This window comes from Bufo bufo, chromosome 7 (assembly GCF_905171765.1).
Source record: "Bufo bufo chromosome 7, aBufBuf1.1, whole genome shotgun sequence".
In the NCBI taxonomy this organism is placed as follows: Eukaryota; Metazoa; Chordata; class Amphibia; order Anura; family Bufonidae; genus Bufo; species Bufo bufo.
In genome coordinates, this window is record NC_053395.1 from 146,578,932 (window position 1) to 146,594,793 (window position 15,862).

A 15,862-nucleotide genomic window follows, 5' to 3' on the forward strand; every position below is an offset into this window, starting at 1 on the left:
AAGTCAAAGCGTTTTAAAGTTATCACCACTTAAAGTGACACTGGTCAGATTTGCAAAAAATGGCGGGGTCTTTAAGGTGAAATAGGGCTGAGTCCTTAAGGGGTTAAGGAGCCAACACATGAGATAAATATTGGCCGAAATTACAGATTTTGTCCATTTTGCCTGACCATTGTTTGAGAATGTAATGCAGTTTACGATCACTGACTGATTTTATAGATGCCTGGCTGTTATACCTGGAAAGTGACAGTGATCTTTTTTTGGGTGTGATCCAAGAGCACTCTGCTGTGGGAACCACTGGGGAGATTTCCTAATCCTGTGTAACATGTAGACAGTGTAAACAGGAAGTCTAATGATGCAACAAATTTATCTTGGTGGCCCATGCACATTGAATCTTAAGTCATGCAAACTATCCCACTGAGGCTAGGTTCACATTTGCAGCTTAGAGATCCAGCCGCCTGATCCGGCAGAGAATGCCAGACAGTGGTTTGTGTCCGGCTGATTCTCGCCATTTTTGCCGGAATGCTGCTGGATCTCTGCCGGACTTAATGGGGCTGCAGCTATTCAGTTTTCATCCGGAAGTGCCGGATCTGGAAAATTACAGCAGGCTGTTCTCTGCCAGAACAGTCTGCCGGAATCCATGGCGCAGATGTGAAACTAGCCTACACCATGTCCCCTGGCAAACCAGGCAGAATGTATATTCTACACATTAGGAGAAATTCCCAAACATTTGATATTAGTCGTAATCCCAATTTATATAGTCCACTGCTGGGGAGCTCGGTAATTCTGGCAAATCACTTACCAACAACAAAAGCAGCTTTTCCTTGCTCTGCTCCAGCTTTCTGATTTACTTTTTTGGCTGGTGAAGCTTGAGCCTTCTCTGGATTTTGTGCCTTTTCATTTTTGGCTTTCTTCTTGCCCTTAAGCTTTGTAGTGTCTTTTGCCTACATATAAGCAACATTAACCATATTAAAGCAGGGATATATCTAAAGACCCCTTTACATGGGCCAACACTACAGGCAGTTATTGGAACAAACCATTAATTCCCGATAATTGCCTGCTCATTAGAGGAGCAGCATTTATATGCAGTGATCACCTCTGCTTTATGGCGACAAACAATTGCTACAAAGTTCGGTCATTCCCCAATCACATTCATTGTTTCTGGCTGGCAGATAGCTGTTTGTACAGCACAATCTGCCACCAAGAAACAATGATTTACAGTAGGTGACTGCACCAGCATGGCTTTCACCCGATAAACAAGTATTTTCTTGTTCACCGAGCAATTGGTGGAATGTTACACAGGACAATTATTGGGAATGAGCTTTCCTTCCCAATCATTGACCTGTGTAAAGGGGCCTCAAAGGGGTCATCCGGTAATTAATATTGATGACCTATCCTGTTTTACAAACTAGCATTGTAGCCACACGGCTGAGAAAACTGGATAGGACCTGTTGTGAGATGTGACATTTTGAAAAGTCTCGAAACATAAATGAGTCATAATCCCGGTCTAATCTGACGTTATCATCTAGAAAACAGAACTCATGAGTAGTGTTGAGCGAACTTGTGTTTTAAGTTTGGCGTCTAAAGTTCAGGTTCGGGTTATCGAAGTATCCCGTTATGGATTCCGCTACCATGGACCATAACGGAATTTAGAATCCATAACGGGATACTTTGATAACCTGAACTCGAACTTTAGACGCCGAAATTAAAACACAAGTTCGCTCAACACTACTCATGAGGAATTGCTGAAGAGACACCAAAGTCACAAAAACACACTTTGCGACTTTTTTAGATGAAAAAACAGGCTTACCTGGCTTCATATATGAGCCCCTTTTAGGTCTAGTTAAAGTCACAATTAGGGTACTTTCACACTAGCGGCAGGACGGATCCGACAGACTGTTCACCCTGTCGGATCCGTCCTGCCGCTATTTTGCCGTGCCGCCGGACTGCCGCTCCGTCCCCATTGACTATAATGGGGACGAGGGCGGAGCTCCGGCGCAGCACGGCGAGGCCACCAGACTAAAAAGTCGGACATGCAGTACTTTTAATCCGGCGGCCTTTCGCCGTGCACTGCCGTGCTGCGCCGGAGCTCCGCCCCCGTCCCTATTATAGTCAATGGGGATGGAGCGGCAGTCCGGCGGCACGGTGAAATAGTGGCAGGACGGATCCGACAGGGTGAACAGCCTGTCGGATCCATCCTGCCGCTAGTGTGAAAGTACCCTTAGAGATGAGCGATTATTATTTTTTTATTTGATTCGGCTGGTTCGCCGAATAAAAAAAACAAAAACGTTTGGTTCGATCTGAATTTATTCGTGTCGAAATGCGTTAAAAAACAGCTATTTCCTGGCTGCAGAGAGCCTTTATAGTGGTGTAGAACACTGTGCCTTGCAGTAACACGCATAGGGAGTCTTCTGTGGTAGTGAAATAATACTGTGAGTCAGTATGACATGCAGATGACAGGCGTCGCTCTTAGAATCACTGCACACTTAATTTATTGGGCAGTCACGGGGCCAAACCTGACCAAATAACTCAAGTATCAACTCAGCCTTACAGGTCGATGTTAGCGCCAAGAAGAAGCGCACTCCTTTTACACCGTTGAGAGCTGATTCCACATAGATGTCTACAGAACCTGTTCTATTAAACGCGTATACAAGTAGAGCCCCCACCCCCCCGGACAGAGTGGAGAGGGTGTCAGCAGTAAGTTTGTGTTGACGTCACTGATTATTTTGCCCTTCCTCTGATCCATCAGAACAATAACCCCCAAAAAAACGGATCCTGTTACGCATCCGCCTTCACTCAGTATTTGGTCAGTAATCAATCAGTATTGCTAATGCCAAAAAAAACAGTAGTGGATCCAAAACAGAGATGACAGGTGAATGGAATATTTGCATATCTTCTGTGTTTTGTACCCACTCCTGCTTTTGGCTACCAAATCACAAGCCAATTCTGATGGGACCATACAGAGGTCTTACAGCTGCTACACAGACAGGATCCGTTGTGAGTCTCATTTTTCCTTCCTTCATCTGATGTTGACTTGATCTTCGACTTCGTCGCAAGTGACCATTCAAGAACCGCTGGGTGGCTGGTCAAGACACGACCGCTAGCTGACACTGGGACCTCAGGCCTCTCGAAGTGACCCGTGCTACCAATGCCCTTTACTCTGCTGTGACATGTGCCTGCGCCAGAAACATTTAGGCCTCTGCCACTCCCCTGTGCAGAGCCTGACAACACACAACGGCTAATAAGCCCTTTTTCCCCCCACTAATACACACACAAAGAAGGGCTTTAGAACATATAACTGCACTGCTGAACGGTAAATAGGTCCATATTTTTTTCCACTTTGTGAGAAGGTACCTGGAATCATCGTGGATGGAAGGTATGTGTCACCGAGGTTCCTGGCCTCGGTGAAGTAAGAGCCGGTATTTTATGTGTCAGCAGCAGCTATTGCTAATTGACACCTTGAGAGTTAGCATGGCTGTCATAGCTGATCCGGGACGGCTCTTACTGGGAGTAGTCAAAGTGCTGGGTGGGTGACTACTGTAACGCACCTAGTTGATCAGTTAGGATCTCAACTGCGGAAGCAATGGACATCCACTATTATCCCACCGCCCTTGTTTTTGGCTGTGGGATTCGCGGTTACTCAGTATGTACCCCAGGCGTCTCTCTCAGTCTTGGGCGGAGAGTTTGGGGTAACAAAATCATTTACCGCTATCTATCTAATTAGTTACTGCTGGAAAGGAAGGTCCCCCAGTATTACAGGAGTCACAAGTTAGTATAAGCTTGTGCACAGTTCAGAGTTAGTATATAGTATGCCCTCAGTTTAGTATGTAGTATGCAGTAGGTTCAGAGTGAGTATAGCATGTCCTCAGTTTAGTATATAATATGCAGCAGGTTCAGAGTTAGTATAGCATGTCTTCAGTTTAGTATATAATATGCAGCAGGTTCAGAGTTAGTATAGCATGTCCTCAGTTTAGTATAAAATATGCAGTAGGTTCAGAGTGAGTATAGCATGTCCTCAGTTTAGTATATAATATGCAGCAGGTTCAGCGTTAGTATAGCATGTCCTCAATTTAGTATATAATATGCAGCAGGTTCAGAGTTAGTATAGCATGTCCTCAGTTTAGTATATAATATGCAGCAGGTTCAGAGTTAGTATAGCATGTCCTCAGTTTAGTATATAATATGCAGTAGGTTCAGAGTTTGTATAGCATGTCCTGAGTTCAGGGTTGGTTTGGGAATATCGCCACACACCAGCAGGAACCACCCCACTCTGAGTTCCAGGACCTTAATCAGAGCAGGTAACAGGCATATACTTGCGGTTAGTTGGTCCTTGCTAGGAAGCCAGCAGTGGGGAAGCCAGTGGCAAGAAGGTAGGCAGTCCTTCACAATGTTGTTAGGGATCCAGGTCTGGATATGTGGACAGAGTCCTCAGATGCAATGGAGCTAGCAGGGTGCGCACTCCATTAGTGGAACACCCTGCTTAGCACCTGTCTTCTATTTAAAGCCCGGAGGTTAGTGGGCGGAGTCACAGGGAGCCGCTGCGATCCAGGCTGTACTGTTACAGTACCCCCCCCTTAAGGGACCCCTCCGGGGTACCCCACTAGGAGAGGGTCGTTTGGGAAATCTTCTATGGAACAATCTTTGGAGTCTGGGAGCATGAACGTTTTGCACATCTTCCCAAGAGTCATCCTGGGGACCATACCCCTTCCATCTAACGAGATACTGGATCTTCCCCCGTCTTCTTCTGGAATCAATGAGCTGCTCAACTTCAAATTCTTCTTCTCCTTGGACCTCTATCGGCGGCAAGGGTCGAGGATCATTTGATGGGAACGGCCTAGGTCTAAACGGCTTTAGTAGTGACACGTGGAATGTGGGATGTACCTGTAATCGAGGAGGAAGGGTGAGTCTCACCGTGTTGGGGTTAATAATCCTATCTATCGGAAAAGGACCCAGGAATTGTCTTCCCAATTTCTTGGAAGGTACCCCCAACCGAAGGTTTCTTGTTGATAACCAAACCGAGTCTCCGACCTGGTAGGGAGGATTTTCTCTCCTACGACGGTCGTAGTAAAACTTCTGTCTTTCCTTTGCCCGTTGAAGGTTGTCTTTTAGCGTCTTAAGGGTAGTTTGCAAAGTGGTCAGATAATCGTCTGTGGCTGGAACGTTTGTGGGAAGGCTGGTTTGAGGAAGAGACCTAGGGTGAAATCCGTAATTAGCAAAGAATGGAGTATGTAATGTGGAGGAATTCGTAGAATTATTATAGGCGAATTCAGCGAGAGGAAGTAGGCCCTCCCAGTCATCCTGGAGAAATGAGCAGTGACATCTGAGAAACTGTTCCAGACACTGATTCACCCTTTCAGTCTGCCCATTAGTTTGGGGGTGATAGGCGGTAGACATTCTGTGGTCGATTTGAAGTCTGGAACAAAGTGCTCTCCAGAATTTGGATACGAATTGCGAACCCCTGTCTGATATGACCTGGCTAGGAATTCCATGTAACTTAATAATATTAGACAGGAATACCACGGCCGTTTCCTTGGAGGAGGGTAACTTCTTGAGGGGCACGAAGTGTGCCATCTCAGTCAGCAAATCCACTACCACCATGATGGTATTGTTTCCTCTGGAAAGGGGAAGTGTCACGGAACCATGAACCAGACGTACAACAAGAGATAAGTGAAAATAAGAAGGCTTTATTGAAAATAAAGCTGTAAAGCAAAAGTCCAAATGGATGGTGAAACCGAGCAGAGTCTTTGCGAAGCCAGAGGTCAGGAACCAGAAGGGTAGTCAGACGAAGCCAGGATCAGGAACCAGCAGGGTAGTCAGACGAAGCCAGGATCAGGAACCAGCAGGGTAGTCAGACGAAACCAGGATCAGGAACCAGCAGGGTAGTCAGACGAAGCCAGGATCAGGAACCAGAAGGGTAGTCAGACGAAGCCAGGATCAGGAACCAGAAGCAGCAGCAGTCTTAGAAGCATGTGAACACAAGAGGACCAAGCAAGGAACTGAAGCCACAGACCTCCTATATATATGAGCTAGGCATCCAGCTCCTCCCAGGGGAAGGAGGAGCCGCAGGGTGGAAGGCTACAAGAAACCCAGAAACCAAGATGGCCGCCAGCACATGTCAAACGAAGGAGAGCAGCAAGCAGGTAAGACCATGACAGTACCTCCCCCTCAAGGGCCCCTCCTCCGCGGAGCACAAAACGGTTTCTGAGGGAAGCGTGCGTGGAAGGCTCGGAGCAAGGCAGGAGCATGGACATCTGCGGAGGGAACCCAGGAACGCTCCTCTGGACCATAACCACGCCAATGGACCAAAAACTGCAACCGACCGCGGACCAGGCGTGAGTCCAGGATATTGCTCACCTCATATTCCTCACGATTGCCCACTTGGACCGGACGAGGCCGAGGAACCGAGGAAGTGAAACGATTACACACCAGTGGCTTCAACAGGGAGACATGAAACACGTTGGAGATCCGCATGCCAGGAGGAAGCGCAAGGGCATAGGCTACCGGGTTTACCCTGCGAAGCACTCGGAAGGGACCAACAAAGCGAGGCGCCAGCTTGGGAGTGGGCACTCGAAGGTTGAGGTTGCGGGTGGACAACCATACACGGTCTCCGACCTGGTAGGAAGGAGCAGGCGCTCGTCTGCGATCAGCCTGGAGTCTCTGGCGCTGCGCAGAGACCTCAAGGGACTTCTGGATCAGTACCCAAGAAGCACGTAGGACGGAAAGGTGATCCTCCACAGCCGGAATATCCTGGGGAGAGAATACCTCCGGTAACACGGCAGGTTGGAACCCATAATTGGCCATGAAGGGAGACGTCCCAGAGGAAGAGTTCACCGCCGTGTTCCTGGCAAACTCAGCCCAAGGCAGGAGGTCAACCCAATTGTCTTGGTGATCGGAGACATAGCAACGAAGGAATTGCTCCAAGGCCTGATTGGATCGTTCTGCGGCCCCATTGGACTGAGGGTGGTAGGCCGAGGAGAAGGAGAGATGAATCCCCAACTGGGAGCAAAAGGCGCGCCAGAACCTGGACACAAACTGACTCCCCCGATCCGACACAATCTCCTTGGGCAAACCGTGCAACCGGAAGACCTCCCTGGCAAAAATCGTGGCCAACTCTTGTGCAGAGGGTAACTTCTTGAGAGGAACACAGTGGCACATTTTGGTAAACCGATCCACAATCATGAGAATGACCGTATGGCCTCGGGATGCAGGGAGGTCCACAATGAAATCCATCCCCAGGTGTGACCATGGACGCTCCCCGGTGGCTATGGGTTGCAGAAGGCCCAACGGAAGGTGCCGAGGGGACTTACTCTGGGCACAAACGGAGCATGCCGCTACATATGCGGCGATGTCGGAACAGAGGGAAGGCCACCAGAACAGACGTGAAACAGCCCAGGACAGCTGATTCTTTCCAGGATGCCCCGCGGTCTTGGAGTTATGGTAGGTTCGCAACAACCGAGTGCGCAACTCCTCAGGCACAAAACATCTGCCGTTGGGTCTCCCAGAGGGAGCACCAGATTGAGCCGCCAAAATCTGCTCACCCAGGGGAGAGGTCAGGCTGGTGCGAATGGCGGCCAGGATCTGATTCGGAGGTATGACCGAAGTCGGAATCGACTCCTCCCTGGACAGCTCGGAGTACTGCCGTGATAAGGCATCCGCCCTGATGTTCTTGGAACCGGGTAGGTAGGAGACCACGTAATTAAAACGTGACAAGAACAGAGCCCATCTGGCCTGACGTGGTGTCAATCTCTTGGCCTCAGAAAGGTAGGTCAGATTCTTGTGGTCCGTCAGGATGAGAACCGGAACCACCGAACCCTCGAGCAAGTGCCTCCATTCTTTAAGGGCCTGCACGATGGCCAATAACTCCCTGTCACCAATCTGATAGTTGCACTCCGCGGAAGACAGTTTCCGGGAGTAAAACCCACAAGGAAGCAGAGGACCCTCTGGTGTTCTACGCTGAGACAGAAGGGCGCCTACTCCCGTCTCAGACGCGTCCACCTCGAGGACAAAGGGCAACCCAGGGTTGGGATGCGACAGAATCGGAGCCGACACAAAGGCGGACTTTAGGGCCTCAAAAGCTCGGATGGCCTCGAGCGGCCAGACCTGGGAATTACTGCCCTTCCTGGTCAGATCCGTGAGAGGCTTGGCCAGCATGGAAAAGTCCCTGATGAACTTCCGATAATAATTGGCGAAGCCCAAAAAGCGCTGCAGGGAACGAAGACCACTGGGCTGGGGCCACTGTAAGACAGCCAAAACCTTCTCAGGATCCATGGAGAACCCCTCAGCGGAAATGATGTAACCTAAGAAGGTTACCTGGGATCGGTGAAATTCGCATTTCTCAAGCTTACCGAACAGCTTGTTCTCTCGTAACCGTTGCAACACTCGTCTGACATCCAGAATGTGGGCCTCCATGGATTCAGAATATACCAAGATGTCATCCAAATAGACTACCACACACTGCTGCAACAGGTCACGGAAAACATCGTTGATGAATTCCTGAAAGACTGCGGGCGCATTGCACAACCCAAAGGGCATAACCAAGGATTCGTAATGACCGGTCCTGGTGTTAAACGCGGTCTTCCACTCATCGCCCGCCTTGATCCTTACCAGGTTATATGCCGCCCTCAGGTCGAGTTTGGTAAAGACCGTGGCCCCTTTAAGGCGATCGAACAGCTCGGAAATCAAGGGTATCGGGTAAGCGTTCTTGATCGTGATGCGATTGAGACCCCTGTAATCGATGCAAGGCCTCAACTCACCGCCCTTCTTTTTCACAAAGAAAAATCCAGCCCCTGCCGGGGACGAAGATTTGCGAATGTGTCCGCGTGAAAGCGCCTCCCTCACGTACTCCTCCATGGCCTCATTCTCCGCTACCGACAGTGGATAGACTTTGCCACGAGGAGGAACGGCACCAGATTGTAACTCTATGGCACAATCATATGGGCGGTGCGGAGGTAGGGCAACCGCGCGCACCTTATCGAATACATCCCGGTACTCCTCATATTCAGGAGGCAACAGAGAGTCCGAGGAAGTACACAGCAACTTGACAGACCCATGGATGCAACTAGCCCCACACTGCGGTGACCACGAGAGGATCTCGACCGATCTCCAATCGAAAGTCGGATTATGCTTCTGGAGCCAGGGGTACCCCAAGACCACCGAGTAGTGTGGAGACGAAATAACCTGGAGGCAGACCGACTCTCTGTGAACGGCACCAATGGCTATCCCCACTGGAAGGGTCTCATGAGTCACGTGTGGCGGCAGAAGGGGTCTGCCGTCTATCGCCTCAAGAGCCAGTGGGGAACCTCGAGCCTGCAGAGGAATGGAATTGGCGGCAGCGAACACACTATCAATGAACAAACCACCAGCACCAGAGTCCACCAACGCCTGGGTCGTCACCGAGCCCCCGACCCAGGAGAGGACAACAGTGATCAGTGGTTTGTCAACACGGGAAACCGGGGACGAGGAGACTCCACCCAAGATCTGCCCCCGACAGGATCTCAGGGTACGAGCGTTTCCCGGACGGTTCGGACATGCCAACCGAAAATGCCCACCGAGACCACAGTACATGCATCGGCCCTCACGTCTCCGGAGTGCCCTCTCCCCCTCGGACAGGCGAGCAAACACCAGCTGCATGGGTTCACCCCCAGACAAGTCATCCCCAGGAGGCGTGGGAGGAGAGGGAGGCACGGGTGGGACAGCAAACGTAGGCACCAATCTGTTAGAAGACCTCCACAGGTTCTCCTTAAAGGAAGGTCTCTCCCTGAGTCTGGTGTCAATCAAAATCAGGAAAGAAATAAGAGACTCGAGCTCAACTGGTAGGTCCTTAGCTGCAACCTCATCCTTCAAGGCATCCGAGAGACCATGAGAGAAAGCAGCGACCAGAGCCTCATTATTCCAGCCCACCTCTGCTGCCAGGGTACGAAACTCAATGGCGTATTCAGCTACGGATCGTGAACCCTGTCTGATGGACATAAGGAGCTTCGCAGCAGAGGCAGCACGAGCCGGCACATCGAATACCTTCCGAAGAGAAGCAACAAAACCGGAAAACTCGGCAACCACCGGATTGTTGTTCTCCCATAAAGGGCTGGCCCAGGCCAAGGCCTTGTCCGAGAGCAGCGAGATCAAGAAGCCCACCTTTGATCTCTCAGTAGGAAAGGCATGTGGCAGCAACTCGAAATAAATGCCCACCTGGTTAAGGAAACCTCGGCACTGAGTTGGCTCTCCCCCAAAGCGCTGTGCAAGAGGGGCAGAACCGGTCATACCCCGAAACACCGCAGGCGCAACAACAGGTGTCGGGGTAGACTCTGGCGCAACAACCGGAGCGGCAGTAGGAGCGAGCCCAGGAGCGACAACCGACCCATCGGCAACGGGAGCGAAATGAGCCGTGCGTTCAAGCAGGGTTTGCAACGCCACAGCGAACCGACCCAACAGGTGATCCTGCTGATCAAGTCTGGCAACCAGCGTGGGTAGCGAGGATGGCCCTGTACCGTCAGAATTCATGGCTTGGTCCTAATGTCACGGAACCATGAACCAGACGTACAACAAGAGATAAGTGAAAATAAGAAGGCTTTATTGAAAATAAAGCTGTAAAGCAAAAGTCCAAACGGATGGTGAAACCGAGCAGAGTCTTTGCGAAGCCAGAGGTAAGGAACCAGAAGGGTAGTCAGACGAAGCCAGGATCAGGAACCAGCAGGGTAGTCAGACGAAGCCAGGATCAGGAACCAGCAGGGTAGTCAGACGAAACCAGGATCAGGAACCAGCAGGGTAGTCAGACGAAGCCAGGATCAGGAACCAGAAGCAGCAGCAGTCTTAGAAGCATGTGAACACAAGAGGACCAAGCAAGGAACTGAAGCCACAGACCTCCTATATATATGAGCTAGGCATCCAGCTCCTCCCAGGGGAAGGAGGAGCCGCAGGGTGGAAGGCTACAAGAAACCCAGAAACCAAGATGGCCGCCAGCACATGTCAAACGAAGGAGAGCAGCAAGCAGGTAAGACCATGACAGGAAGTTCAACTATGAAATCCATCGAGACCCATTCCCAGGGTCTGTTGGCGATGGGAAGACTCATTAGGAGACCATAAGGTCGGTTCCTGTCAGTTTTACATGAGGCACAGGTCTCGCACGTGGAAACATATTCCTCAATTTGTTTGGTCATCTTTGGCCACCAGAAGTTCCTGCGTATCAGGGTTGTGGTTTTAGCAATGCCGGGATGTCCCGCGAGGGGTAAATCATGGCAAAGTTTGATCACCTGATTGGTGAGGGAGGGTGGTATATACAGTTGGCTGTCCTTGTAAAGGAGACCCTGTTGGTTCTGCGAAAGACCAGGGGGGGTATTAGCATGGTCATTAATTAGAGCATCCTTGAGCTGGGTTTCCAACGTTATGGTGGCAAGGACGAGTTTCTTCGGTGGAATGATCCATGTGGGGGCCGTGTCTGAGGTGCGAATTTCAGCCAGTCGTGACAAGGCGTCGGCCTTCCCATTTTTTGAGCCTGGTCGGTATGTAATTTGGAAGTTAAACCTGTCGAAAAAAAAACTCCACCATACTTGACGGCCTGATAGTGTTTTATTGGTTTTCAGGTATTGTAGATTACGGTGATCCGTATAAATTGTGATGGGGTGTATTGATCCTTCAAGTAAATGCCTCCAATTTTCCAGGGAGCATTTTATGGCGAGGAGTTCCTTTTCGCCTATGGGGTAATTGAATTCGGCGGTATTTAGCGTCCGGGAGTAGAACCCGATAGGATGTAACGGAGTTGAAAAAGAGCTTCGCTGGGACAGAACGGCTCCTATGGCTGCCTGGGATGCGTCTACTTCCAGCACGTAGTGATGGTTCGGATTTGGGAGAGTCAGTATCGGTGCCGTAGTGAACCTGTTCTTTAATAACTCAAACGCTGATTGGGCGTCCTTGGACCAAACGAACTTCGTGTTGACACTAGTTAAGCGGGTTAGTGGTTTAGTGGTAGCGGAGAAATCTTTAATAAATTTCCTATAGAAGTTTGAGAACCCCAGGAACCGTTGAAGAGCTTTCCTGGAATCCGGGATCGGCCAATTTTGGATGCAAGTGATTTTTGAGTGATCCATCTCTATACCCTTGGGTGAAATTATGTATCCGAGGAAGGGAAGAGAAGTAGTCTCGAACACACATTTTTCCTGTTTGACGTATAAGCGATGAACACTTAACCGTGCAAGAACCCAATGGACATGTTTCCTGTGATCGTGTAAGTTATCGGAATACACTAGTATATCATCAAGATAGATGATTACACATACGTCCAGTAGATCCCTAAAGATGTCGTTAATAAAATTTTGGAATGTGGCAGGGGCGTTGCACAACCCGAAGGGCATCACTGTATAGTCGAAGAGTCCATACCGAGTGCGGAAGGCTGTCTTCCATTCATCACCTTTTCTGATCCTAATTAAGTTGTATGCGCCTCTCAAAACCAGCTTGGTGTAGATTGTTGCTGTTTGTAATCTTTCTATGAGTTCGGATATTAGTGGCAAGGGGTACCGATTTTTGATTGTTACTTTGTTCAAGGCTCTGTAATCTATGATAGGCCTTAGGCTTGAGTCTTTGTTTCTCACGAAGAACATCCCTGCTGCTGCCGGGGAGGTTGAAGGCTGAATGAAACCTTTTCGTAAATTCTCTTCTAGGTACTGTTTGATGTGAACAAGTTCTGGTTGTGCCAATGGATAAATTCTACCCGTGGGTATCTCACTACCCGACAGCAAGTCTATGGGGCAGTCGTAAGATCTATGGGGCGGAAGAGATTCCGCCTTCTTTGCGCTGAATACCTCACCAAAGTCTGCGTATTGGCTGGGAACCTGGTTCACTCCCACGTGCATGAGAGATTTGAGAGGAAAGCAGGTCTCCATACAATAAGGTGACGTAAACTGAACTCTCCCCTGTTTCCATAGGAGGGTTGGCTGGTGTATTTGCAACCATGGCAACCCAAGAATCACGGGAAACAATGGAGAGTGTATGATATCAAGGGATAAGAATTCTGTGTGGTTATTTTCACATGTCACCATGAGGGGTTGAGTCTGACTGTGGATAGGACTAGAGGTGGTACCGTCAATGAAACTCACGGATATCGGAACGTTTTTTCTCATGTGAGGAATTTTATTTCGCTCAACCAGATGCATGTCGATAAAATTCCCCGAAGCTCCCGTGTCCACCATGGCTTCAACGATAATCCGGTTTTGGTCCCACTGTAAGGTGAGAGACGTGTATATGTAACCACCAGTACTATTTCTTGTACTGCCTAACGTACAAAACGTGCCGCTCTTACCTTCGCACTTCTTACGTATCGCGGGGCATCAGTCAATGGTATGGTCAGCAGACGCACAGTATAAACAGAGGTTGAGGTTACGTCTCCTGGCTTTCTCTCTCTCGGTCAGAGGTCCTCGGATCGCCCCAATCTCCATCATCTCTACAGCAGGACCCTGGCTGGACGGTCTTGGGTTGGGTGTGAAGCCTGAGACTCTCTCGGCTCTGCGTTCCCTCAGCCGTCTGTCAATGGTGGTGGCCTTCTGCATCAAGGCATTAAGTGTAAGTGGTAATTCTCCTCGGGCTAATTCGTCCTTCAGGGCCTCGGAAAGACCTAGGCGGAACTGATTCCTAAGAGTGAGGTCATTCCATTCAGTCTCCCGGGCCCAGCGAGTGTATTCCGCAATAAAGTCCTCTACAGGTCGTCTCCCTTGTTTAAGGCTGCGTATAGCGGTCTCAGCGGTCAGCTGTTTACTATGGTCCTCGTAGAGTAGGGCCATTTTTTCAAGGAACAGAGGGAAGGAATCCAGGACTGGGTCTTCCTTTTCTAAATAAGTATTGGCCCATGCTCTGGGCTCCCCCCTGAGGTAAGAGATCATGGTAAGTACTTTTGTTCTGTCAGTTGGATAAGTCCGGGGCTGCAGCTCAAACATTAGTTTGCACGCCTTCAGGAAATCCCTGAACTGCCTTCGGTCACCCGAAAATATCTCAGGTTGGCTGACCTTGGGTTCTGGTCCATCACGGAGGTGTCGTGGCCCCTGAGTGACAAGTTGCCGTAGTGCCTGGTTTTCTAGCTGGAGATGTTGTACAGTCACGTTGAGGGTCTCCACCCTCTTAGTGAGGGTGACGAGGTGACCTGCAACCTCCGCTGGATCCATGTGTGGTTCCACTAATATGTAACGCACCTAGTTGATCAGTTAGGATCTCAACTGCGGAAGCAATGGACATCCACTATTATCCCACCGCCCTTGTTTTTGGCTGTGGGATTCGCGGTTACTCAGTATGTACCCCAGGCGTCTCTCTCAGTCTTGGGCGGAGAGTTTGGGGTAACAAAATCATTTACCGCTATCTATCTAATTAGTTACTGCTGGAAAGGAAGGTCCCCCAGTATTACAGGAGTCACAAGTTAGTATAAGCTTGTGCACAGTTCAGAGTTAGTATATAGTATGCCCTCAGTTTAGTATGTAGTATGCAGTAGGTTCAGAGTGAGTATAGCATGTCCTCAGTTTAGTATATAATATGCAGCAGGTTCAGAGTTAGTATAGCATGTCCTCAGTTTAGTATAAAATATGCAGTAGGTTCAGAGTGAGTATAGCATGTCCTCAGTTTAGTATATAATATGCAGCAGGTTCAGAGTTAGTATAGCATGTCCTCAGTTTAGTATATAATATGCAGCAGGTTCAGAGTTAGTATAGCATGTCCTCAGTTTAGTATATAATATGCAGTAGGTTCAGAGTTTGTATAGCATGTCCTGAGTTCAGGGTTGGTTTGGGAATATCGCCACACACCAGCAGGAACCACCCCACTCTGAGTTCCAGGACCTTAATCAGAGCAGGTAACAGGCATATATTTGCGGTTAGTTGGTCCTGGCTAGGAAGCCAGCAGTGGGGAAGCCAGTGGCAAGAAGGTAGGCAGTCCTTCACAATGTTGTTAGGGATCCAGGTCTGGATATGTGGACAGAGTCCTCAGATGCAATGGAGCTAGCAGGGTGCGCACTCCATTAGTGGAACACCCTGCTTAGCACCTGTCTTCTATTTAAGGCCCGGAGGTAAGTGGGCGGAGTCACAGGGAGCCGCTGCGATCCAGGCTGTACTGTTACAACTACTCCCCATGTTCCAGGCTGGGTTTTGCCAGACATAAAAACCAGCCAGCACTGCCAGGTGTGGTGGATTTACCTCCCTCTGACAGTGGAGCGCAGGAGTCTGTGTGCTTTGAACTGAGGGCTGTGCTGGGATTTGTGGTTTGAGCCGGGCTGGAGGACTCAGGCCCCTCTAAAGGCGAACAGGTCGCCTATGGACTTGATGAGGCTGAACTTCTAACAGTGTGAATTAACACCCAGGAGAAAAGGTGACTTTTATTGTTTATGGACTTTCCTTGTGTGTGAACGAGCACCAAGCCACCTGTGTTTTGTGATACAGCTTATCTGCATTTTGTTATACACCAAGAACTGTGTACTCTATACTGAATCCGCTAGTCATAACTACCAGAGCGAATCCCCACAACTTATACATGCCACAAAAGCCTTTAGAACATATAACTGTGCCGCTGTACGGCAAATATATTTTTATTTTGCCACTAATACACGACAAAAAGGGCTTTAGAACATATAACTGCACCGCTGAACGGCAAATATATATTTTTATTTTTCCACTATTGTGAAGGCTCACATGGAGGCTAATTTGCAGCAGCAAGAGATCAACCTGCACCAACGGAAGGCTAATAAGCAGCAGCAAGAGACCAACCAGTTTCTGCTACAACACGTGATGGCTTTGCAGACAGCAGGAGCAACCCCAAGCCTCCACGATGCCTGGAAAGCAGTCCGTGCAGCGATCCCTAAAATGACCCCCGCAGACAACATGGAAGCCTACCTGGCGATGTA

At 49.4% G+C, this 15,862-nt stretch overlaps 2 protein-coding genes across 5 annotated transcripts in view; both read right to left on the reverse strand.

Annotated features, from left to right (window-relative positions):
- Nucleotides 1-1,817, reverse strand: part of LOC121008796 (uncharacterized protein KIAA2012 homolog) — a 30,065-nt gene extending 28,248 nt beyond the window's left edge. Inside the window, exons 1-3 of the mRNA XM_040441489.1 lie at nt 1,808-1,817; nt 1,407-1,522; nt 800-941 (exon numbers count right to left, since the gene is read on the reverse strand). Coding sequence (XP_040297423.1) covers nt 800-941; nt 1,407-1,522; nt 1,808-1,817 — 268 coding nt within the window. The remainder of the gene's footprint in view (nt 1-799; nt 942-1,406; nt 1,523-1,807) is intronic.
- LOC121008393 (uncharacterized protein KIAA2012-like) overlaps nt 814-15,862 on the reverse strand; it is a 269,189-nt gene continuing 254,140 nt past the window's right edge. For all 4 annotated transcript variants that reach the window (XM_040440895.1, XM_040440896.1, XM_040440894.1 and 1 more), the window contains one exon: nt 814-941. The gene's annotated coding sequence lies outside the window, so the exon portion shown is untranslated. The remainder of the gene's footprint in view (nt 942-15,862) is intronic.